This window comes from Lepus europaeus, chromosome 11 (assembly GCF_033115175.1).
Source record: "Lepus europaeus isolate LE1 chromosome 11, mLepTim1.pri, whole genome shotgun sequence".
Taxonomy (NCBI): Eukaryota; Metazoa; Chordata; class Mammalia; order Lagomorpha; family Leporidae; genus Lepus; species Lepus europaeus.
Genome location: NC_084837.1, coordinates 86009131 through 86035669, shown reverse-complemented (window position 1 = coordinate 86035669; position 26539 = coordinate 86009131). Strand labels below are relative to the sequence as shown.

Sequence of the window (26539 nt, the reverse complement as noted above, 5' to 3'; positions counted from 1 at the left end):
CTCAAGGTTTTCTCCAGCATGACTTTACAATGCAGTCTTTGCCATCGCCATCATATACTTAACTTTTTACATTGAAATACTAATGCAGATATTATTTTTCACATGTAGATATTACTGACTTACAGAACCTGAATCTGTTTCCAAGTTAGGTAATTTAATTTTTAACAAAAGAGAGAAAGGCTAATGGTTAGACAATAATATGATCAAATTACCAAAAGCTTCAAGATGCTTCTATTTTAGTTCTCAGCCTAATGTATGTTCAAAAATATCTCTACTTACTGTAAGTAGTGCATTATGGAATTTTTTTAAGGTAACAGCTTGAGTGATAAAGAAGCCATTATCTTTAATTTGGTGTGTTTAACCCAAGTTAAATGTATGAGAAACTGAAAATGAGCTATAATGTTGTAACCTCACTTCCTGTTCTTTTCAAGTTGATGTATGTATGAACCATATGTCCAGTAGGGTTTTCAAGAACCCACAGAAAAGATGCAAGAAAACTTGTGTAGTCTATCCTTGTGCTTTTGATTGATAAGAGATTTTACTTGTAGTTAAAGGAAATATAATGAAATCTCTTGGAAATCCTTTAGAACAAGGAAAATTCAGGATTCACTCCTTAAATTTCCAGATTTCTGCGCAGTTGATCAATTTAGAGAGATGGCCTTACAATGCCTTATTTCCAGAAGAGATGAGAGGTTATAAAACAGTCTTAGCTTCTGCTACATCATAGATCAAAGAATCCTGTTTACATCTGGCTTGCCCAACTCTCCCGCCCCATTCCCATTCTGTCATAATTACTTACAGAAAGTACCTTGTTTACTGCATGTGTAACTTGTGTTGTGTTTAAAGCTCTGTCATTAGGGAGCTCTGTCAAGTAATTCCACAGCCTAATTTTTATTAAAAATTGCTTAAGCAGAGGATTAGAGATGGCTGTATAAAATAAGAATGGGATGACAGGGTTTTCTGTTTAAATGCAGCCCAGGTGATAAATGTTACTGCATGGCGATCTCTGAGCAGACAGACAGGCTTTGTTTGTGGGCCTGTGTATCTTTTACCACCAGCATTGGCCCCTTTGTGGGCAGTCCTGCAAAAATAGGCACAGAATGGAACTCTTGTGGGCATCTTTCTGTACAGATAGTTCCAATAAATTACAACTGCATTTCCAAAGAGACTGTCGTACTCTGTAGTATGTGTTCTGTAATTTCTAAGAAACTTTAAACAGACAAGTTTTTTTTTTTTTACTATTCTTAAAAATATTCCCTTCAGGCCGGCGCCGCGGCTCACTAGGCTAATCCTCCGCCTTGTGGCGCCGGCACACCGGGTTCTAGTCCCGGTCGGGGCACCGATCCTGTCCCGGTTGTCCCTCTTCCAGGCCAGCTCTCTGCTGTGGCCAGGGAGTGCAGTGGAGGATGGCCCAAGTGCTTGGGCCCTGCACCCCATGGGAGACCAGGAGAAGCACCTGGTTCCTGCCATTGGATCAGCGCAGTGCACCGGCCGCAGCGCGCCAACCACAGCGGCCATTGGAGGGTGAACCAACGGCAAAAGGAAGACCTTTCTCTCTGTCTCTCTCTCTCACTATCCACTCTGCCTGTCTAAAAAAAAAAAAAAAAAAAAAAAAAAAATTTCCCTTCAAAACGTGTTGAGTCCACTTCTGATCTGAATTCGTGAAAGAGACTGGTTTGTCCTTGGTTTTGAGCTCCCCTGGTATACTAGTTATAAATCAAAGCAGTGCCCTTTATTTCTTCTCTGTAGAGTTTTCCACCTGAGGTTGCACATCAGAATCATCTGTGGAGCTGTTTGCTTTCACTCCTAGAATAAGATTCAATAGGTATGAGGTTAAGTCTTTGCACCTTTTGGGTTTTTTTTTTGGTGGGGGGAGATATTTCTAAAAGACATACTTCCAGTTGAGGACTACCACTGGCAGTTTGCATTTGAATTGGCACCACACATACTCCATATAACAGAGTTAGTTTTATTGATACTGGTTCTGTAACTTTACAAAGAGGAACCTAGAAGGTAGTTAAAAGGAAATCCTGGGGGACTGGCAACATGGCACAGCAGGTTAAGCCACCACTTGCAATGCTTGCATCCCATTATGAGCACTGGTTCGAGCCCTGTCTGCTCCACTTCCAATTCAGCGCCCTGTTAATATGCCTAGGAAAGACATGGAAGATTTCCCAAGTGCTTGGGCCCCTGCCACTATGTGGGAGACACAGATGAAGCTCTTGGCTCCTGGCATTGGTTCTGGCCCAGCCTCAGCTATTGCAGCCATCTGGGGAGTGAACATTGGATAGAAGATCTCTGTCTCTCCCTCTCTCTAACTCTGCCTTTCATACAAATAAATAAAGCTTAAAAAAGAAAAAGAAATCCCAATTGTAAGAATTATTTAGGGGGCTGGTGCTGTGGCATTCAAGGTAAAGCTGCCACCTGCAGTGCTGGTATCCCATATGGGCGCCAGTTCAAGTCCTGGCTGCTCCACTTCCAATCCAGCTCTCTACTATGGCCTGGGAAAGCAGTACAAGATGGTCCAAGTCCTTGGGCCCCTGCACCCACGTGGGAGACCAGGAGGAAGCACCTGGCTCCTGGCTTCGGATTGGCACAGCTCTGGCTGTTGCAGCCAATTGAACCAACGGATGAAAGACTCTCTCTCTCTCTCTCTCTCTCTCTCTCTCTCTCTCTCTCTGCCTCTCCTCTCTGTGTAACTCAAATAAATAAATAAATCTTAAAACAATAAAGAGGCTCACTCTGCCAGGAATGCTAGCTCCTTCTCCTGCCTTCTTTCCGAGAAGTGCCTTGTCCCAAGTCCTGCCTCACCCAGGAAGTCTGTGCAGCAACTCCAGCCTGCATTGCTTTCCCCCATGTCTTTAAAAAAAAAAAAAAAATTAGATTTTAAAAGGAACCAGTCTTTATAGATAACAAAGCTAAACCACAGAAGCAAAGGCATTTGCTAAAGGTGGTATCAGAAGCAAATACTAGAGGGCAGATTTATGGTGTAGCAGGTTAAGCAGCCAGTTGGGACCCCCACATCCCATTTTGGACTGCCTGGTTTGAGTCCTGGCTACCTGGATCATGTTTCCCATCCAGTTTCTTGCTAATACTCTTGGAAAGCAGCAGAGAAGGTAGCCCAAGTACTTGGGTTCCTAGCACTCATGTGGGAAACCTGAGTGGTGCTCCTGGCTTCAGCCTGGCCTAACCCCAACTCTTGCAGGCATTTGGGGGAATGAATCAGCACATGGATGATCCCTCCCCACTTCTATGTCACTCTTTCAAGTAAATTAGAAAACAAAACACCCAAATACTAGACCCAAGACTGACCCGAGTGCTTTCTTCACTAATATCTTGTACTTACTCCCTCTCCCGAAAGGAGAAGTTCCTAGGCAGGAGTTATAAGTGAGATTGTAGGTAGAAATTACACACAATACCCAAAATGCTTTTGTGACTTCTTGGGAAATATGAAAACTTCTGGCAAGAGATGCCTAGAGTTGGTATTAAAGATTTTCAAGAACAGGAAGATCATTTGTCTTATTTAAACATTCTGAAATATTGGCAACAAATCTAGGAAATTATGCCAATATTATATTTCTAAGCAAGCCTGACTTTTAGCTTGTACTTAGGAAAAGATATTGTGCCCAGATTTGCAACTTAGCCAACTAAAGGAATACTATGTTTATTAATTAGTATTAGATTTGACTGTTTTAAAACCCCAAATAACAGTAGCTCAGTAAAGGTAGATTAACTTTTCTTTTGGATTAAAAAAAGAAATCTAGAAGAAAGGGAAGTCTGTCCTTCATGTGATTACTCCATAGCTGTCAGAGACTCAGATTCTTCTCTTTTTTGCTCCATCCCTTCTTGGCACTCTCTTACATCCCGTCTGTCTGTGGATTCTAGATGCCTCTAGACCTGTAAGCTAACTTGAAAGAACTTTTTGGGGGCTGGCATTTAGCCTACTAACTTAGGTTAAGATACCTAAGTCCCATATCAGAGAGCTTGGGTTTGATTCCCACCTCTAACTCCTGAGTCCTGTTTCCTGCTTACACAGACCCTGGGAGGTAGCAATGATGGCTCAGGTGATTGGGTTCCTGTCTTCCCTGTGGGACACCTGGATTGAGTTTCTACTTCCTGGCTCTGGTGCTAGCCCAGCCCTAGCTGTTGTGAGCATTTGGAGAGTGAACCAACAGATGGGAGATATTTCTTTCTGTCCTCTCTCTCAGCCTCCCAAATAAAATTTTTAATTAATTAGAACTTTATTGATGACCAGTAAACCTGACCATCTTTATGAAAAATGAAAAGAAAAGAAAGAACTTTTCTAGAATCATCCCACCCAGTGGTTTCTGCTTCTATCTCATTGGTCATACAAAATTATAGGACATAAATGTAAAAGATCCCCATATTCCATCTACCATGTATCTGATTAATAAAAGTAGTAAATCTCTAGGGTAGAGTGTTCTTCTTTGGATTTCTCAGCACCATTCATTGGGAATAGCTGTTATGTTCTGTCTATTTTAAGTAAACTGAAAAATTAGTTCTTCAAAACAACAGAGAAAACAAATCCTGTTTCCTTTTGGAGATCAGGAGATTCAGAAGAACCACAGAGACAATTCGGTGGATAGCTGAGCTAGCAGAAGCAGAGTATATACCGTATTAGCTGATGCAAGCTAGGAACAGGCATTGGGAAAGAAAATGTTCAAGTATGTGTGATACAAGATATACTAATGCAGCATACAAAATAATTAAATAGACATACCTCATAGCAATGAATCACATTAACTCCAACTTTCTCTCCTTGAAAGAAAGCTGTATTAGATGTACATCACCTCTGTCTGTATCCCACCTATAGAAAAAGGGAAGATGGGCTGGTGCCGCGGCTCACTTGGCTAATCCTCCACCGTGGTGCCGGCACCCCAGGTTCTAGTCCCGGTCGGGGCGCCGGATTCTGTCCCGGTTGCTCCTCTTCCAGTCCAGCTCTCTGCTGTGGCCAGGAAAGGCAGTGGAAGATGGCCCAAGTGCTTGGACCCTGCACCCGCATGGGAGACCAGGAGGAAGCACCTGGCTCCTGGCTTTGGATCAGTGCAGTGCGCCAGCCGCGGTGGCCATTTGCGGGGTGAACCAACGGAGGGAAGACCTTTCTCTCTGTCTCTCTCTCTCTCTCACTGTCTAACTCTGCCTGTCAAAAACAAACAAACAAACAAATACCGAAAAAGGGAAGATGGAGAGAATGTTATCTAAAAACTTGGATGCAGAAGCAAACATTAATCCACAGCATATACAACTATAGATCATATTATAAATATGAGGTAGAAATATTTCTGCTCTATGAAACCAGATAGATGTTTAGTAGTCTCATTAGTAGCCATTGTTATCGTGGTAATAGTTCACACATATTTACTGAATGTCCAGTATTTGTGATGCATTTTCAGGAGGAAATTCATTCACAAACTGCTACTTTAGTGAGAGTCTAGTTTTTGGCTTCTTACAGCTATGAATTTTAAATCTTGGGGAAACCCAGCCTTGTATTTTTTATTCTATTTCTTTTCATAATTACTTATTAGCAACCAAATGCTAAGTGTCTGTTGACTTTTCTCCAGCTAATAGAAAACTGCAAAGACTATGTGGAAAGAGAGCCAGTTGTGCTGGCCTGGAGCCAGCCTGCACCCTCTGTGACCTCATCCCTTCAATCTGAGTTCTCCGTGGGGCAGCAGCAGTTGCACACAGCTCCATTTGGCTCTGGCAGTAAGCATGAGGAGTGCTAATGAAACCAGCTAATGCAACAAGATCTGTTAGCCTGGCCTTTGGGCTCAGTGAGCCATCCTTTGAACCTTTCATGGGATTGCACTTTTGGGCATCCTTTGGAAAGAATAGTTTATGCTCTGATCCAATAATGGATTGGGGATGATTCTCTAATTTTTTTTTTTTTTTTTGTAGTGGAAATGCTTTTGGCACTCTGGTATTAAATAACTGCTTATTTGAACATATTGTACAATGACTTAGCCTTTCCCATCCATTATTAGTTCCCCTTGATGCTGTTGTACTCAATTTTCTAATAGAGACTGTGAAAGAAAGTGGAAATCTCACAAATCGTACTTGGGTTGTATCTTACTGCTAGTGAGGTTGTCTCCTATTTTGTGTTTTGTGTCTCTTTCTCTTTACTCCCTTTTCCCTCTGCTTTCAGGTGAGGGTCTCCCACAGGTATATTACTTTGGACCATGTGGGAAATACAATGCCATGGTGCTGGAGCTGCTTGGCCCTAGTTTGGAGGACTTGTTTGACCTCTGTGACCGAACATTTACTTTGAAGACGGTGTTAATGATAGCCATCCAGCTGGTGAGTTGGTATTTATGTTCTGGGAGAGGGTAGGCTGGTCCCTTAGCCATACAGTTACTAGCTGTAACAACACCTAGTAAAATAGTACTTACAAGCTTGATGACATTCTAGGAAGCTGGCTGGGGAAAAGGGGTTAACCTGTAGAAGTCACATTGTATCTGCAACTTGCTCTATTTTAAGATTTTACACCTTGGAGCACTACCCTGCCCTTTGCTGAAGCAGAAACATATTAGATAAGGGAAAAAAGGATAATTTGATAGAGTTGCAAGTAAGTCCTCAATTGTTTTCTATGTTTCTTTTTTTTTTTTTTTTAAGATTTATATATTTATTTGAAAGTCAGTTTTACACAGAGAGAGGAGAGGCAGAGGGAGAGAGAGAGATCTTCCATCCGCTGGTTCACTCCCCAATTGGCCGCAACGGCTGGAGCTGTGCCAATCCAAAGCCAGGAGCCAGGAGCTTCTTCCACATCTCCCACATGGGTGCCGGGGCCCAAGGACTTGGGCCATCTTCTGCTTTCCCAGGCCACAGCAGAGAACTGGATCAGAATTGGAACAGCTGGGACTCAAACCAGCGTCTTTATGGGATCCTGGCACTGCAGGCGGCAGCATTACCTGCTATGCCTCAGCACTGGTCTCTTCTATGGGTTTTAAAGGCATAGTTGTAAGGTCTTTTTGTTTTTTTATAAAAGTTTTATTTTTATATTTGAAATACAGAGTTACAGGGAGAGAGATCTTCCATCCTCTGGTTCACTCCCCAAATGGCCGCAACAGGCAGATCCAAAGTCAGGAGCCAGGAACTTCTGGGTCTCCCATGTGGATGCAGGGGCCCAACGATTTGGGCCATCTTCTACTGCTTTTTACAGACCAATCCAGCAGAGAGCTGGATTGTAAGAGGAGCAGCTGGAACTAGAACTGGCATCCATATGGGGCTTTAACCCACTGCGCCATAGCGCCTGCCCCTAGCTGTAAGGTCTTTTATGTCCTCCCTCTCCCCTCATCCAAGAAAAGATTGAACACATAACCTACTGCATTAATGCTCAGATTTAAAAGTTGAGTGACCAAGAATTTGCCTTAGTTCTCAAAGAGACTGATACAGCTGAAGAGGCAGCTCTTGGTATTACAGAGCAATACTGGCTTACTGAGCAGTTAGATGGCTCCTTTGAGATGTTTATCAGGCTTTTGGGAAAGATGTAAATGAATTGTCATTTGTTTGAAATGATGATGGTATCGCCCACTTTCCAGAAAAAAATTTTAAAATGTTAGAAGGTTGACATTGACTTTTGAGTCCAGAATTCAAATGTCTGAGCCTCCCTCTCTGTAGTAAGTACCTAAACTTTGTAGATAGAAATATTTAATGAAATTTGAAATTTTTTTATGTTAGGGATTTTATTTAAAAACTGCAGTCTTTTGTGTGAGATGTGCCTCCCTCAAATCTTTGTACCACACTGCCACATAACTTGTCTGACATGACAGCAGAACAACCTGCAGTCCTACTTCTGCTAGCAATGTGATGTCAAGCCATGTTAACTTCTCTAGGCCTCACTTCCCTTATTTCTACAACAATTAGAGCTGGCAAGGTATGGGCAAAAGGTAAATGCGGCAGTGGTACCTGTCTCAAAGACTGCTGACAGTGTGATAGCCTACCTGGGACTACTTTTCTCTCAAGCGCTTACTTTCTGAAGTGGAATAAAAATAACTGATTTTAATCATCATTTGCAAATTGTGACATTATGAGATAAAATTGCGTTGTTGTTTTATTTTAACTATACTGTCTTTTCCTGTCTTGGTATTATGTGTTTGTAGCAGAAAATATTTTTTGATTGACAAATCAGTAGTAATTTGGGGTAAAGAAGAGATGAGTTTTGTCTTTATTTAGATAATTAAAACCTGGAACTGGCTTAAAAATTTTTTTGATGTATTTTTCCAAAATACTTCTTTAGAATATTTCCATCACATTTTCCTTTCGTAGCTTTCTCGAATGGAATACGTGCACTCGAAGAATCTCATTTACCGAGACGTCAAGCCAGAGAATTTCTTGATTGGGCGACAAGGCAATAAAAAAGAACATGTTATACACATTATAGACTTTGGACTGGCCAAGGAATATATTGACCCTGAAACCAAAAAACATATACCTTACAGGGAGCACAAAAGTTTAACTGGAACTGCAAGATATATGTCTATCAACACGCATCTTGGCAAAGGTGTGTTTATTTTCTGCTTCATGGAAGGGGCAAGTCATTAGAAGAGCTTTTTGTTCAATAGTGTTTTTATCCCCACTGTGCATTACAACTTGTGGTTCTTACTCCTTCACAAGGTAAGTGATTTTCATACTTGACAAATTGAGATGGTAAGTGAATGGCTTTTCTAAGTATCCCATTGACTACTTATTCTTTATTTAAAAAAAAAAAATATTTATTTTTATTTGAAAGGCAGAGTTACAGAGAGAGAGAGGGAAAGACAGAGGAAGAGAGAGAGATCCTCCATCCACTGGTTCACTCCCCAAATGTTTGCCATAGCCGGACTGGGCCAGGTCAGAACCAGAAGCTTCATCTGTGTCTTCCATGTGGTTGTAGGGCCCCAAGCACTTGGGCCATCCTCCACTGCTTTCCCAGGAGCATTAACAGGGAGCTGGGTTGGAAGTGGGGCAGCTGGGTCTCGAACCAGCACCCATGTAGGATGCTGGCTTTGCAGTAGCAGCTTGACCTCAGTGCCAGCCCCTTACTTCTTAATTCTTTACACTGCATTTCCAAATGCTGTTTCTCAGCATTGTGATGACTTGAATTATTTTAAAAAGGTGATAACATTTTCGTGAGTTTAGTAATGAGTTTGTTGATTATATGTATCTTTCATCATATATGATAGTCCTGAAAAGGACATCAGGCAAAGGGTATCACTAAAACATGAATGAGGCTTCTGTTCACTGTGCATAATTCTGTGCAAAATTCTTCAAGGAAAAGCTACTGTCTTACTCAACAAAAATATATTTGCATTACCATGAGCCTTGCATTTTATTCTGCATAAACAGTCTGTACAAATATTTCTGGAAGCTGTAATCAAGTCGGAAGACCTTACTTGTTAGAAGAACTAATCCAAGAAAGAGTGTTTATGAGAGAAGTCTCGTGAACAGTAGGCCCCTTGGCAGCTTTTCTAAAAAGCTTCCCTTTTTATCTGTTCTAAAGAAAAGATCCCTAGGTGATTAAAATATGTTTGAAAATCAGCATCCTACAGAGTAGACAGAATATTATCAGGTTCCACACTCTCAGATGTAGCTAATTATATAAAGTTTTTAAATATTAATGAACTGTTGTGTGCTAGTAGGTATTTTAAAGACTTATTTAGTATCTACTAAGTTTTGCCTCATTGAATAAACTGTACAAGTATTCAGATGGGGACTTTGGTGGTTATAGAGACTAAACGACATTGCAAAAAAGTTTGACACAGCTTGGACTGAAATCATGAATGCTTGACTGAAATCATGAATGTTTCAGTAACCACATGGAAATCCTACTTAACTAAATGTGATCCTTTAAAATTAGACCGGGGGCCGGTGCTATGGCTCACTTGGTTAATCCTCCGCCTGCGGCACCGGCATCCCATATGGCGCCGGGTTCTAGTCCTGGTTGCCCCTCTTCCAGTCCAGCTCTCTGCTGTGGCCCAGGAAGGCAGTAGAGGATGGCCCAAGTGCTTGGGCCCCTGCACCCGCACGGAAGACCAGGAAGAAGCACCTGGCTCCTGGCGTCGGATCAGCGTAGCGCCAGCTGTAGCAGCCATTTGGGGAGTGAACCAATGGAAGGAAGACCTTTCTGTCTGTTTCTCTCTCACTGTCTCTACCTGCCAAACAAATAAAAAAAAAAAATTCGACCAGAAGATCCTCTTATTATTAATATCACTTTGGACAAGTCATATAATCTCTCTGAAATTTGGAAAATGAGGCTAAATACTTCATAAGGATTTTTTTAAATATTTATTTTATTTATTTGAAGGGTAGAGTTAGAGAGAGAGAGGTCTTTCATCTGCTGCTGGTTCAGTCCACAAATGGCTGCAACAACTGGGGCTGGGCCAGGCTGAAGCCACAAGCTTCATCCAGGTCTCCCAGGTGGGTACAGGGGCCTGAAGACGGGCCATTTCCACTGCTTTCCCAGGAGCATTAGTAAGGGACTGGATCAGAAGTGGAGCAGCCAGGACTCGGAGCAGGTGCCCGTATGGGATGTTGGCATTGCAGGCACCAGCTTAACCCATTACAGCACAATGCTAGCCCTCACAAGGATGTTTTGAAGGTTGAATGGCTTTGTACAGATAAAAGCACAATACCTAGCACAGATCTCTTACAGCGTGCTCAATAGCCCTCTCTTCTTCCTCATGACATGCACGCATCCTTTTTACAGGGAAACAGACTGTGCCTTACATACTGAAGTCAGGATTGTTTGATTTGACTGACAAACTCTAGAAGTTCTGATGCCTGCTCCCTAGACTCAGTAGTTTGTGTACTGATTTTATTATTCTTGTTAGGAAGGGTGAGAACAGAAAAGGGATAGGTATCTATTTATGTTTGTATAAAATACAGTTTAATGGTTAAGAAAAAGGGGATGGTAGACATTTGGCCTAGCAATTAAGTCACTGGTTAAGATGTCTGTGGTTGTGATGATGTCTCAAGTAGTTGGGTTCCTGCCACTCCTGTAGGAGTCCTGGATTGCTTTCCTAGTTCCAAACTTCTGGCCATGGGCATTAAGAGCACTCTCTCTTTCCTTTTCTCCCTTTCCCTCTCTCCTTATTTCTCTCCCTCTCAACTCACCCCTTTCCTTCCCTTCCCTTTCCTTCCTTCCTTCCTTCCTTCCTTCCTTCCTTCCTTTCTTTCTTTCTTTTTTTTTTTTTTTTTTTTTTTTTGACAGAGTGGACAGTGAGAGAGAGAAACAGAGAGAAAGGTCTTCCTTTGCCATTGGTTCACCCTCCAATGGCCGTCGCAGCTGGCGCGCTGCAGCCGGCGCACCGCGCTGATCCGATGGCAGAAGCCAGGTGCTTCTCCTGGTCTCCCATGGAATGCAGGGCCCAAGGACTTGGGCCATCCTCCACTGCACTCCCGGGCCACAGCAGAGAGCTGGCCTGGAAGAGGGGCAACCGGGACAGAGTTTGGCGCCCCGACAGGGACTAGAACCCCGTGTGTGCCAGCACCGCAAGGCAGAGGATTAGCCTAGTGAGCCATGGCGCCGGCCCCCTTTCTGTTTCTCTCTCAAATAAATAGTTAAAAAAAAAACAAAAAACAGGGATGCAGTTTCTGGCTTTTTCATTTAATAATGAAATGATTTTGATCTAGTAGCCTTCCTCCCTCAACCTCAGTTATCTATAAAACAGACACAATGATAGTACCTATAAAATAGGTTCTGAGGGATGTTGCATAAAAAATGTTTAACATAGTGCCTGCTCATGACCTCATAGGTCACTCTGGGAGGAAGTTATTATTATTATTATTATTATTATCATGTACACAAGAGGACATTTTAAGCAACTGTTGTGAATCTGACTAGGTACTTCATCTCTTTGTGTGCTGCCATTCCTGCTGGAACTTGATCTCTAGACTTGGACTTCCTGAGTTCCAGAGTTTGTTTGGCTCAGATCCAGCCTGTCACCATATTTTATTTTTCCATATCACAGATGGTTATCATCACCTTTTAAACCATCCCATGTCTCAGAGAGTTTTCCTTAAGAACTCTAATGCCACTGATTTTTAAATGAATTGTGTATTTTATGTTGTAGTGAAGTAAAAAAGTCTGGGAACTGTTTTGTGAAGGAAGAGACCAAGGGAAGAACCTCCTAAACCTGACATTCAGTGTCACTTCAGCCACCTTCCCACTGACCTAAGCAGCCCAGCATGTATTACTGAATGGTTGAAATTTAGGCAAAAGCACTGGGTCACCCTGTCCCTTTCCTTCAACAAAAGATAATGAATCTAAAGTCAGGGTTGTAATACATGTAAATCAAGCACATCTTTCTGATTGGTTAAAAACAAGTCTGTGTGGTGTTGAAGAATTTTATATACTGCTGGTCTTGCTGGTTCTTGAAATTGAAAATATCCTCCATGAAAAAGTCAAGGCGTGTAGAAATAATGCCTGAAGTGTTCAAAGAAGCATGGAGAATAATGCGTGCTTTGGTTTTCACTGTTATTTTTTTTCTTGAAAGATAATTTCTTAAATTCTCTATTCTTAAATAGAATATTAGACTGGAAAATAGTTTTTCAGATTATCCAGGTAGCTATTCTCTTCTCAGATGAGGAAATTGAGGCCCAAAGTATGTGGAGTGGCCATGCTTCACCAGATTAAAATAATGGAAAGGGTGAGCCGAGCGAGACGTACATCATTGACTGTTTTTTCTCTAATTGGAATTCCACAACTCTTTTTTTGTAGTTCTCAGGATTTGAAAAGTTACTTTGTTACTTATTGCAATGAGTTTTAAAAATTTTTAATTTCATCTTGTAACAGTTTTCTGTGAAGAGAAATCTTGTTTTCTGTAGGCTTGAACAATACTGAAAATGTGGAGAGTTTCGCCCTCTGGTGCTCAACTAACTAAAATGCAACCGTTTGTCTGGTTCACTTTTTATTACCAAGGGCCTCCTGTTACAGGAAGTGGATATAAAAATGGAGAGGCGATGAGTAGGTGTGATATGGTGTGAGAGACTGCAGAGTGTGAGTCCCCATGTGCCCTGCTTTACGGGAGGCCTTACCTCACCGTGCTGTTCTTTCTGGTTTTCACTGCTCCCCTTATGTTCTATGAACAAACTATTTTTGCCCACTTGCTTTTTGTTTTCAATTATTTATAATATTTTATTGCAAACTCAGACAAGCCACACATGCAGAAGCTTCTGATGGTCTTGCTGTTTTTTATTTCATTCCTTTTAAGACTGTGTACGCAAGCTGTTTTTCCTATTGTTTTATGTCTGGGTGCCTCCAGATCCCACTAGGGACCACCTTTCAAAAACCCTCCTCCAACCCCCATTTAGAAAGTTGCTTTTTCTTTCTGCATTTACCCTGTAGAGAACTATTCACTCTTTTTTCATGCAAATTTCATGTAATTCAAGGCTGCAGTTAAACGTGTTGTGCTCCTTTAGTTTGAGTCAGCTAAGTGGCTTTCTCTGCTCCCTTGGCTTTCTTGGGTTTCTTTTTGTACAAAGAAAACTCCATCAGGTTGAAGGTAGCCTCTTAGTCTTGCTTCTGTAATTCCTCCCCCCCCCCCCATTCCTTCCTTCCTTCTTGGTATTTTTGACACGTAATTGCACATATTTATGGGGGTACAGAGTGATATGCATACAGTGTGTTACAGTTGGATCAGTGTGATTGGCATATATTTATCATTATATAAAGGATATTCAGAATCCTTTCTACTTTCTACTAAGCATTTTGAAATACACAATATATACTTGTTATCAACCATTGTTTCCCTATGTAATTTCTTTTGATAAAGCCCTAAGCTTGAGTCTGGGGGGAGAAACACATAAAATGTCAGAAATGAACCATAATTGGCAAATTAGAAATAGAGGCATGGACTGCTTATATTCATTCTGTTAACCAGAGAATGTGTGGGATATTTTCTGAGATGAAGTTGCAGTTTTAATTAACTTCTGCATTTGATATTTCTTTACCATCTTCATATTCTCAATTGAAAGGAAAGAAAAACTGAACAACTTGTTTAAGATAAGCTCCCAGAATGTAGAGACTCTTTTCTGTCTCTACAGAGAGGACCTTAGTCATAAATTTTAAATTTTCTTAAGATAGTTATTGGATGTGATACAAATGGAATGGGAGCCAAGAGATAAAGCATTGACATTTGCTTAATTTTAAGTGTTAATTTTTATAAAGAATAAAAAGTGCTAAGTAGATACACTAGGCATTCTGTAGCTTGTGTCTGTACAGGCCCAGCCAGAGTGGATATTTTAATGGCATCAGCTGCTTTTGATCTGCTGCTCACTTCCCCTGGTAGTAACCAAAGGGTAATTGTAGCTCGTATACTGGAAACAGCGTTTCATGTAAATCATTCATTTTTAGGAGGGTGATGACATTGAGTGAGAGGTGGTTACTGACAATTTAATGATTTGGGATTGATTTTAATTTATGTTTTGCTCTTTTCACTTGATATTTGCTTACCAACAACATACCTAGACAAAGGAAGTACACGTTGTTTTTTTGGTTTTGATCCAGCATACTGTCCTGGTTTAGGCATACAGAGAACTAGTAAGCAGAGCCTTTCCAGAGCAGAGGGTTGCTGAAGGGATTATTGGTTTTGAACCCCTTTCTGCTTTAATAACTGCCAACATAACGTGTGATCTGTCTTCCCTTTTAGAGCAAAGCCGTCGAGATGATTTGGAAGCCCTAGGCCATATGTTCATGTATTTCCTTCGAGGCAGCCTGCCCTGGCAAGGACTCAAGGTATCCTTGAAAGTGCTCAGTGGGGGATTTTGTTTCAATGTCAGTTGTTAATGAAGGGGCTGCTGGCTTGACATCTCTAAGAAGCACAGGAGGGAAGATTGGCTACAGAGATGCAAATTGGGCACCGGGTGCATTAGTCTGTGTTGTAAATGCTCACCTGGTCGGTGGAAGCTCTGTTTTGTTCACGTTTGTCTTCTGAGCTTTCTTAATCCTTCCTTCTTCTTCTTGGGTTTTCCATCTTTTCCCTTCCTCCCAGTTTTGGCAATGCTGCTTTTCTGTGTGTGTCCGTATTCCTCCTCCACTACCATTACAGGGCAGGAGGAGTGTTCTCTGTGTTTTATAGAATTTCTGGAACAAATTGATGACAGTAGCTGTAACAAGTTTTACCAGAAAGGCCAGCAGGGATCCTTTGTAGGCTAAGGACTCGCCTGAGCTAAAGTGAAAATCCAGGTTTAACAATGCTGTTCAAGTGCACTATTGAATCAATCCTTATTCAGACAAAAGCCATTCCTTGCAAAATGTGCAGAGCTTAAATAGCCTTCCTTACACAGACATCAGTACAGTGCCAACATGTCAGAGCTATTAATTAGTATAAGCATTATAATCACTCTGGCTGTTATACATGGTGAGCTTCTGACCCATCTTAAGTCCTGTAAGGTGGTTAAATGTGAGCCATATTTTTTAGTTCTAATTTATTTCAGCGTGTAAATGTGGAAAGAAGCTTAATCTCTAGCTTGGATTACTTTTATACCCCACCTTTCATAAGGGCAGAATGATTTGTTTTGCTGTTTCTTAAGACTTTGTTTCTAAAAAGTAAGGCATCTACCCATTCCCTTTGAGAAGATTTTACTTCTTCACCCTTAAATTTCTCTACATTTGTCTGCTCCCTGGTCTTGGTCATATGCATCTTCTCATTGATACTGACAGCTTTCAAATATGGTTTCAAATCCTGCTTGCTCATCATATAGCCAAACAGCACGTTCATGTTCAGTAATAACTGCTTGAAATTCTGTCGTGATCTGTGAATCGCTGTAGTGATTTCGTCAACTTGCTTTAGAAGCCTGTTCCTTAAATCTGGGAGTGGCAGGCTGGGTAGAGCCTGCTAAGAGTCCTTCAGCCCACCGCCAGGCCGAGGTCCAGGATCTGTCTGTCTGCAGACCTGATACCCCAGACTTGCTTGTTTGCCATGCCCTAACTGTAAGGAACTTTTTTCCACCTGGAAGCACTTTGGAAAAAGCCAGTTTTAAAAATGTCTTCTTTTTTTCTCCTCAATTTTTCAATATATGTGTAGTGGAACTATGCATCTACTTCCCTCACGTGGATTAGCAGTACTTAAAATCTCAATTTAGAGCTAATCTAAGAGGAAGAAGGCTGAATCGCTGTTGAACTCTAGTGGTCTTGAGAGATTACTAAGTTTCTGCAGTTTTGAATATTGATACAAAATGCTTTTATTTTCTTACCCTAAAACCACTTATCTCATCATATCTGATGATGTTTCTCTGAGACTACCAAGTATATTTGAAAGTAAATCTGCCAGGACACAAGCAGATGCTTGTACATATCTAAGTGCATCTTTTCTACTACACCTCTTATTTGTTAGTGTTGGAGAGAAACAAAATCATCGGCCAAGTTGAGGAAAACAGTCATTGTGTCTGAAACAGATTAAACCTCCATCCACTGCATCTCTTTCCAAATAACTTTCCTTATTCTGCAGGCGGATACATTAAAAGAGAGGTATCAAAAAATCGGTGACACGAAAAGGAATACTCCCATTGAAGCTCTGTGTGAGAACTTTCCAGGTAGGATGCTAAAAGGACACTCCAGCCCATGTGACTGAAGTTCTGAAGTAGGTGGAGTTCATGACTTGGCCTATCTTGAAAAGGGTGCTGTCCACCTAATTTACATTTCCTCTTATTGTTCACACCAAGGTAGGGTTTTTTTTTTTTTTTCTCCCCACTTTTATTAGGTCCCTAAAGAAAACTCCAGTGTTAGATGTTCTGTACGGATAGCCCCGGAGTGGCCCGGAGCTGCCTGCCATGGGAAGCCTTCAGTTACTGAGCGTGGCCTTTCACCTCTTTCCTAACAGAGGAGATGGCAACCTACCTGCGATACGTCAGGCGCTTAGACTTCTTTGAGAAACCTGACTATGAGTATTTACGGACCCTCTTCACAGACCTCTTTGAAAGGAAAGGCTACACCTTTGACTATGCCTATGACTGGGTTGGGAGGCCTATCGTAAGTATCCTCTTTTTAACCTCACCACCTCCTTTGTGGGCCAATAGGAAACTGTCAGCTTAACCTTCCCTGCTGGCTTACTGGTTACGATTTGGCACTCTCTTGCTCTCAAAACTGTCAGCTTAAAAGCCAGCCTGCTGTAGTTTTACTGAATTTTGAGTCCTGCCTGCGGTTGCTGTCGCGTGGCCAGACCAAATGATCCTGCAGATCTTCTGCGGCCCACAAGCCGAACGTTCCCCACCCCTGCTTCACAGCGTGGTTCCCTAAGTTACCTTAGGTAGAGTTAGAAAGTAGAGATTATACATTTCAGATTCTAACTTGTATATCCTAAGATACCAGGATTTAAGCCACTTTTTTAGGAGCTTCTTTTAAATGATTCAGAAGTTGTTGCTGCATCACTGATAAGATACCTGGCTTCTGTGGAAGTGGAAGCCAGCACCATAGGAAACTTGTGAATTTGCTGTTCTGGCCAGAGGTCCACAGGGCAGGAGTGCAGGCTGACAGAGACTGCTGTAAGATGATCTTTTATTTTCAGACATCACCTACTCTCCAAGACCTGCCGAGGACCAGGCCGCCTCCCTTTTGCAGATGAGCAAACTGAAAAGCAGGACAACTTGAAACTACTCTTGGTAGCTGAGATTCTACTCTGTTAGAATTGCAGAGGCATCAGGGTGGACCTGTTTATCCATTTGACTTTTTGTTTCATTTTTCTAGCCGACTCCAGTAGGGTCAGTTCATGTAGATTCTGGTGCATCTGCAATAACTCGAGAAAGCCACACACACAGAGATCGGCCATCACAACAGCAGCCTCTCCGAAACCAGGTATGTGCTGGTCCTTCATTGTTTTGGACGTTCTACTGTCCTGGCTAATACTAAAACCCAGATTCTCCAGTTTCTCTGCATTAGTGTCTATGTGATATGTTATGATGTTGTACGGTTTGATGGCGTAGCTCTGAGGGCATGTGCAGTTGTACTGACATTTGGCCAGGTGGCTTCTCTAAAGTGTTCACTGTGGAGAATCTGGACCTGCCAGAATCCATTGGCTGATGAGGGGGAACTAGCTGTGAGTTAGGGTCTGAGGTAGTCTGCCCCACGACCTACTTACTAGACATACGAGATGTACCAAGTGTCGCACTTCGGGACTTACTGCAGTCCAGTCCTGGTATTCTTGCCAATTCTTGGTTCTTTCTTGCCAGTTAAGAAGAACATTCAGCTGAAACTGATCATGAACTGCCACCTTCACACCACCCATTGTTCCTGTACCCACCTTAATTCCACAGCTGTCCCCGATCTGAGAAGGCCCTCCAGTAAGGGCTCAACTTTGTTTGTTTGTTTGTTTTTGACAGGCAGAGTGGACAGTTAGAGAGAGAGAGAGAGAGAGAAAGGTCTTCCTTTTCCGTTGGTTCACCTCCCAATGGCTGCTGCGGCCGGCGCACCACGCTGATCTGAAGCCAGGAGCCAGGTGCTTCTCCTGGTCTCCCATGCAGGTGCAGGGCCCAAGGACTTGGGCTATCCTCCACTGCACTCCCAGGCCACAGCAGAGAGCTGGCCTGGAAGAGGAGCGACCGAGACAGAATCCGGCGCCCTGACTGGGACTAGAACCCAGTGTGCCGGCGCCGTAGGCAGAGGATTAGCCTATTGAGCCGCGGCGCTGACCGCTTTGTTTTAGGCCATTCCAGAGAATGGCTGTGTCACCTATCCTTCAGTGTTCACTGATTGGGAGATTAGTAGTCTAGGGGAGGGACTTTTCTCAGCCTAAAGACAAAGGAGGCAAACATGGGGGGAAAAAAATCAATAAATTTGGTATCACCTTTAAAAAAGACTAACTGGGAAGAAAACAAGACAAAAGTTTTTATATTTTATAAAAGTATTGCTACAAGAAAAAGAGACCCTGTAGATAAATAAGAAAAGCATAATAAACAAATTGTGTGTGTGTGTGTCTGCATGTGTTTTTGTTTTTATCATTATCAGATATCAAATTAGCTTGTTCTCCCTCCTCCTGATCCCTCTTTTTGTTAACAGAAAGTTTTTTTGTTTTGTTTTGTTTTGTTTTGACAGGCAGAGTGGATAGTAAGAGAGAGAGACAGAGAGAAAGGTCTTCCTTTTTGCCGTTGGTTCACCCTCCAATGGCCGCTGCGGCCGGCGCATCTCGCTGATCCGAAGCCAGGAGCCAGGTGCTTCTCCTGGTCTCCCATGCGGGTGCAGGGCCCAAGGACTTGGGCCATCCTCCACTGCCTTCCCGGGCCATAGCAGAGAGCTGGCCTGGAAGAGGGGCAACCGGGATAGAATCCGGTGCCCCAACTGGGCGGTGTGCTGGCGCCGCAAGGCGGAGGATTAGCCTGTTAAGCCACGGCGCTGGCTAACAGAAAGTTTTACAAGGAAAAAAACTGTCACCCGACAGCACAGGTGCATGCGCATAAGTTAAAGCCAGTATCTAGTTGTGTACACACACATGTGAAATGAGGTCCATCCAGTAACTGTGTGCTCTTCACAAAACATCTGGTTTGGTAGGTAAGAAAAACATCTGTAGAGAAAGGAAAAAAAATTAAAAAAAAGAAAAGAAAAAAAAAAAGAGAAAGGAAAGCTATGGATTAGAGAAGAGAAAATGAGTAAAAAAAAATAAGTAAAAAGTTGGAATTTTTCAAATGCAAACATTAATTGGGTTCTCAGTTATATGCTGTAATCAAATTAGTTATCTAAGACTTATATGATTACTAACTTTATATATTTGTTTTGAAAATCATAGTTACAAAGGGAGAAATAGATCTTTTATCCGTTGGTTCACTTTCCAGATGGCTGCAACGGCCAGTGCTGGACCAAGCTAAAGTCAGGAGCCTGGAGCTTCCTCTGGGTCTGCCTTGTAGGTGGCAGTGGCCCAAACACTTGGGCCATCTTCTGCTGCTTTTCCCAGGCCATTAGCAGGGAGTTGGATCAGAAGTAGAGCAGCCAGGACTTGAACTGGCACCCATATGGCAGCAGCTTTATACACCATAATATCAGCCCCTATAACTATCTTCTAATTTGGCAACAAAAGATGTTTTCTCTTTTTTTGAAGATTTTATTTAGTTGAAAGACAAAGTTACAGAGAGAATGGTAAAAAGAGAGAGAGAGAGAGAGAGAGAGAGAGAGAGGTGTTCCATGTGCTGGTTCACTCCCCAAATGGCTGCAACTGCCAGAGCTGAGCTGATCCCAAGCCAGGAGCCAGGAACTCTGGGTCTCCCACGTGGATGCAGGGACCCAAGCAGTTGGGCCATCTTCCACTGCTTTCCCAGGCACATCAGTAGTGAGCTGGATCAAAAGTGGAGCAGCCGGGACTCAAATTGGTACCCCATATGGAATGCCAGCATTACAGGCCAGGGCTTTAATCTGCTGAAGGCCCCCAAAAAATTCTTGACTTCTACAATTGTTCTCTTCCATCCACCTGTTCTTAAAAACTAATATACAGTGTAGGTGAGGGCACCATTGACTTTGCAAATTGTTACAAGTTATCTAGAAAATAATTTGAAAAACTTACTATATTCTCTGGTAAAATATCTTATTTCCTAGAATCAATTATAATGAAACAACCCAGAATATAGGTTAATTTATGAGCATAAAATTGTCACAGTGGGGGCTGGCTGCTGTGGCGCAGTGGATTAACTCCCTAGCCTGAAGCTCCAGAATCCCATACGAGTGTTGGTTCTAGTCTTAGCTGCTCCTCTTCCCATCCAGCTCTCCTCTATGGCCTGGGAAAGCAGTAGGAGATGGCCCAAGTCCTTGGGTCCCTGCACCTGCGTGGGAGACCCAGAAGAAGCTCCTGGCTCCTGGCTTTGAATCAGTGCAGCTCTGGCCATTGCGGCTATCTGGAGAGTGAACCAGTGGATGGAAGACCTTGCTTTCTGTCTCTGCCTCACTCTGTAACTCTGTCTTTCAAATAAATAAAATAAATATTTAAAAAAAAGAGATAATTCCCCATTAAAAAAAATTGTCACAGTGTCGGCACCCACGTTTAGAAAGGCTCCACCCTTCCAGCTGCAGAGGATTGACCACAGATTCACCTCACAGCCTTTACTGAATACACTGAGTTAAAGTGTACTGCATACATTTATTTATTCAGCAGAGTATTATGTAGGTCCTTAAAATAAAATTAAGGAAAACTTCTAGCAACCTGAAATTATTTATGGTTTACAGAGTAAAGAAATGAGAATACAAAATTATAAATGTTTCATGATTGCTGAGAGAGGAGGGGGAAATGAACAAAACTAAGTGGAGCAATAATTCCAAAATATTAGCAGAAGTGGTATTAGAAGTGGTAGTATTCTGTCATATTTTTCCAATACGTCTTTTTTTTAAAAGATTTATTTATTTATTTGAAAGTCAGAACCACAGAGAGGCAGAAAAAGAGAGAGGGAGGGAGAGAGGTCTTCCATCCGCTGGTTCACTGCCCAACAGGCCACAATGGCTGGAGCTGCCCCGATCCAAAGCCAGGAGCCAGGAGCTTCTTCTGGGTCTCTCACGTGGGTGCAGGGGCCCAAGGACTTGGGCCATTCTCCACTACCTTCCTAGGCCATAGCAGAGAGCTGGATTGGAAGTAGAGCAGCTGGGACTCAAATCGGGCTCACCTGCCACGCCACAGTGCCAGCCCCTCAAAATGTCTTATAATTAAGTTTTATTTATATAATAAAAATGCATTTCAATAGAAAATGTATGGAAAAAAAGTAGCAAGTGAAGTCAGAATCCTCATTCATGTTTTTAGACTAGCTTAAAATTTAAAACACGCTTCCTTTCATTTCCCTTACCTTTTTTGCTTCAATGAATTCATAATCAATGCTGTTGTTTTGAATGGATTTTAAAAGCATAGGGGAGGGGCTGGCGTTGTGGTGTAGTGGGTAAAGCCGCTGCCTGCATTGCCAGCATTCCATATTAGTGCTAGTTTTGAGTCCTGGCTGCTCCTCTTCCGATCCAGCTCACTTCTATGACCTGGGAAAGCAGTAGAGGATGACCCAAGTCCTTGGGCCCCTACACCCCCACAGGAGACCTGGAAGAAACTCCAGGCTCCTGACTTCAGATTGACCCAGCTCCAGCAGTTGTGCTATTTGGGGAATGAACCAGCAAATGGAAGATCTGTCTGCCTCTGCCTCTCTGTAACTCTGCCTTTCAAATAAATAACTAAACTTAAAAAAAAAAAAAAGTGTAAGAAAACAACCTATAAGATGGAACAAAAGTAATGAAGACCACAGAATAAGACAGTATAAAGGCTGGACAGACAGTAAAAATCCATTTACACTACAGAAGGAACTTTACCCAGAAAGGATCCAGAATCCTGCTAGGAAGGCATAAAATTTTCACTAATGTAGGAAATTTCTACTCCCCAGATGGCCACAATGGCTGGAGCTGGGCCATTCCAAAACCAGGAGCCAAGAGCTTCTCAGTCTCCCACGTGGGTGCAGGGGCCCAAGGACTTAGGCTGTCTTCTGCTGCTTTCCTAGGTGTATTAGCAGGGAGCTGGATCAGAAGTGGAGCAAACAGGACTTGAACTGGTGCCCATAAGGGGCGCTGGCACTGCATGCAGTGACTTTACTGCTGTGCCACTGCACGGCCCTCCCTCTTTTTTTTTTTTTTTTTTTTTAAGAAAATGTGCAGCAAATCTTTTCATGTTTTGAAATCTGCAAAAGGAGAAAATAAAATCTGGCCTTTGGAGAGATCAAAAGGTGTTGACTAGTGACAGCCAGTGTTTTTTCAGCTACCATGACCCAGCAAATCTGGGCTGAAGCTCTGCTTTGTGAAAGTATGTCCTGTAGATACTAAGATAGGTAGTCCTTGTCTTCAGTGAGCTGACAAGTAGATAGAGGAAGTGGCCAGATAACCATAACCCAAGGCAGAACAGATTGAGAGTTCCAGGTCACAAATTGCTATCATGTGGGATTAGAAGGAACATTTCAAATAATCTGAGCGTGACAAATTGTTTCATCAAATAAACTGCATTTGAAGTGCTGTTAGGAAAATAAAGTGGTTGGGGCTGGCGCTGTGGTGTAGCAGGTAAAGGTGCCACCTGCAGTTCCGGCATCCCATATGGGCGCCGGTTTGAGTCCCGGCTGCTCCACTTCTGATCCAGCTCTCTGCCATGGCCTGGGAAAGCAGTAGAAGATAGCCCTCGGTACCTGCATGGGAGACCGGAAGAACCTCCTGGCTCCTGGCTTTGGATTGGTGCAGCTCTGGCCGTTACTGCTAATTGGGGGAGTGAACCAGTGAATGGAAGATATCTCTCTCTTTCTCTCTCTTTGCTTCTCTGCCTCTCTGCCTCTCCTCTCTGTAACTCTGACCTTCAAATAAATAAATAAATTTAATTCTTTTTTTTTAAGTGATGACAAATAAGTGCATTATAAACAGAAAGAATACATAAGCAACAACAAGTATTATATCTAGTCCAATTTTGCTAAAATGTATGATGTAAATAATGGACTTCTAGGAGACAGAGCTGGGTTCATGGATTGGAGCCACTGGAATGAACTACTAGAATTCTGGGCTGAAGGGTTGATGCTTAATTCCAGTAGGAGTAGGAACTAAATGTTTTTCAACAGAGAGGTGGTAATGATGAAAACTTTGTTTTAGAATTCTTTTGGCGCAGAAGGTGATAGCATTCTACAGCCAGTGTGGAGACCAGTAAGAGGAGAGTGAATTCCCTCCAGAGGTAAAGGGGGCCCAGATGGGCTATTGTAGTAAAAATAAAATAGAATTGCAAAATGCTGCATGGAAGCAGTCTGCCAGAATTTGCAGCCCCTATATCTGTTAGGATTCAGGGAAGCTGCTGCTGAGATTTTTAGCTTGCATTTTCAGGAGGCAGGTGAGGCTGGAGATGGGAAAGGTGGGACTTGTTTAGAGTTTGAATTTAGGCTGCTTGTATTTGAAATACTAGCTGTGTATTCCACCTGAAAATATCTGGCAGGCTGAGGATGGTTCTTAAGAGACGATCTAGGCTGGCGCCGCGGCTCAATAGGCTAATCCTCCGCCTTGTGGCGCTGGCACACCGGGTTCTAGTCCCGGTCGGGGTGCCGGATTCTGTCCCTGTTGCCCCTCTTCCAGGCCAGCTCTCTGCTGTGGCCAGGGAGTGCAGTGGAGGATGGCCCAAGTGCTTGGGCCCTGCACCCCATGGGAGACCAGGAGAAGCACCTGGCTCCTGCTGTCGGATCAGCGCGGTGCACCAGCCGCGGCAGCCATTGGAGGGTGAACCAACAGCAAAAAGGAAGACCTTTCTCTCTCTCTCACTGTCCACTCTGCCTGTCAAAAAAAAAAAAAAAAAAAAAAAAAAGAGAGAGAGAGAGAGAGAGAGAGAGAATCTAAGAGATATTTGGGAGTTAAGGCTTGGAGATGACACTGATGATAATACCTAAAGAGCTTCCTTGTTCTGGGTAGATCTGCCCAGCAACTCTGTGGTAGAGTCACGAGTCTAGTGGTTTACAAGCTTGGTTTGGGCTTATCCCAAGACTTCAGCCAAAGAACATTTAACCTATTTGGGGTCTCAGCTTTCTCAAATTTAAGCTATGAAGAGCAGAGATTTGTATCATGTTGTTCACTGTTTTTACTCCCTAACACCTAAATTAACATCTTGGATAGATCATACTTCATAAATAATTGTATGGGTGAATGAATCTATCAAGTGAAGGGCATAAATAAAATAAGATATTGGGGCCTGCAATGTGGAGCAGCTGGTAAAGCTGCCGCCATCCCATATGGGAACTGGTTCGAGTCCTGGCTGATCCACTTCCAATCCAGCTCTCTGCTATGGCTCGAAAAAGCAGTAGAAGATGGGCCAAGTGCTTGGGCCCCTAAACTTGCATGGGAGACTGGGAAGAAGCTCCTGGCTCCTGGCTTTGGATCAGCGCAGCTCCAGCTGTTGCGGCCATTTGGGGAGTGAACCAGTGGATGGAAGACTCTCTCTCTCTCTCTGCCTCTCTCTGCCTCTCTGTAACTCTGCCTTTCAAATAATAAATAAACAAATCTTTTTTTTTAAATCAGGTATTTATGTTACAAATATTTATTTAACTGTCCGTGAAAAACAAGTTTTAAACTTTTCTTCCTATTTTCTGTTTCCACAAAGAGCCAATCTGCCTCTCTTTTGGTAGCCAGAGTAGGTCTGAATTGTCTGCTTAAGGGGATAGATGTAAAAAAACACAGCACACTTTTGCTGTGAAGAAAGTTCCCATGATAATAATAGTTCTCCTCAATCACAATGGGAATCTACTGACTTATATTCTGGGAGAATTTTGCTTTGCTGATCTGTGTTATAAGTATATGGAGTTGAATACTGTCCTATTCATAGATACAATAGTAGATCCCAAATATGGTTCCCAAAGAACTGTATTTAAGTTTATGTTAGATCTGCCTCTTATTTTTCATTTTTATTTGAAAGACAGAGGGGCTCCAGCATTGTGGTGTAATGGGTTGAGCCGCTGCCTGTGATGTTGGCATCCCACATGGGATGCGGTTCAAGTCCCAGTCGCTCCACTTTCAATCTAGCTCCCTGCTGATACACCTGGGAAAACAGCAAAACATGGCCCACATCCTTGGAACTCTGCACCCACATGGGAGACCTGGAAGAAGCTCCTGGCTTCAGTCTGGCCCAGCTCCAGCTATTGCGACCATTTGGGTAGTGAACCAGTGGATGGAAGATCTCTCTTTGTCTCTCCCTCTGTCTCTTCCTGCTCTCTGTCTAACTCTGCCTTTCAAATAAATAAAATAAATCTTTAAAAAAAAAAAAAAAGAGTTCATTCCTCAGAAATATTAGCCAGGGCTGGGCCAGGCCAAAGCTGGAAGGAAGTAGGGAACTCAGTCCTGGTCTCCCACATTGGTGACAGGAACTGAAGTATTTGAGTCATCACCTGCTGCCTCCCAGGCCGTGCAGTAGCAGGAAGCTGGGTCAGAAGCAAAGCAGCTGGGACTCAAACCAGGCAATCTGATTCGGGGTGTGGGCATCCCAAGTAGCAACTTAGCCACTACACCAGAGCCGCTCCTCCCTGCCAACCCAGAACATTTTATTCTTTGTAATTTCCTGTTAGATGGACTATTCTATGTAAACTCTCTAGTTTGGGAAGGAAAATGAGGATCTAAGATCAGCAGACCCCTCATCTTTCTGAAGAAGCATGCATTTAAAGTAGCTCAGTAGCCCATAAGCATGTAGAAATAAGCAAAATTTAAAAAGAACAAATCATTTAGTTCTAAAGAAACTATGCCTCCAAAAGAAAAAAAAAAAGAGGTTCAGATTTATTTGTGTGCAGATGCCAAAGGAATGGCTGTAAGGACTTGTATAGCCTTAGAAAACTGTATTATGCTTTAATGCTATCATGCTTACTGAATAATGAATAAAACTTGTTAGGAACATAGGTTTCCCAAAGAGGAGATCAGCAAAATTGCTAAGTAGTCAAGGTAATCAAAGATCTTCATAAAATGAAATCTTTGTAAAATTTTTAAAACAGGTCCAGTAGCTATAAACAAAAGCCGGTTAATACTCTGTTTCTTTCCTTTTATGGAGTATTGATTAGTTCTCACCAAGACTCAGGACTTGCTAGTTGAAGGGGCAAATGAGTTAGCTTT

General features: G+C 42.5%; 1 protein-coding gene across 5 annotated transcripts in view; it reads left to right on the top strand.

The window, feature by feature from the left end:
* The window catches only part of CSNK1G1 (casein kinase 1 gamma 1), a 208890-nt gene that overhangs the window by 146077 nt on the left and 36274 nt on the right, over nt 1–26539 (top strand). For all 5 annotated transcript variants that reach the window (XM_062206112.1, XM_062206113.1, XM_062206109.1 and 2 more), the window contains 6 exons: nt 6167–6318; nt 8287–8521; nt 14649–14734; nt 16449–16533; nt 16821–16969; nt 17684–17791. In XM_062206112.1, the coding sequence (XP_062062096.1) occupies nt 6167–6318; nt 8287–8521; nt 14649–14734; nt 16449–16533; nt 16821–16969; nt 17684–17791 (815 nt within the window). The remainder of the gene's footprint in view (nt 1–6166; nt 6319–8286; nt 8522–14648; nt 14735–16448; nt 16534–16820; nt 16970–17683; nt 17792–26539) is intronic.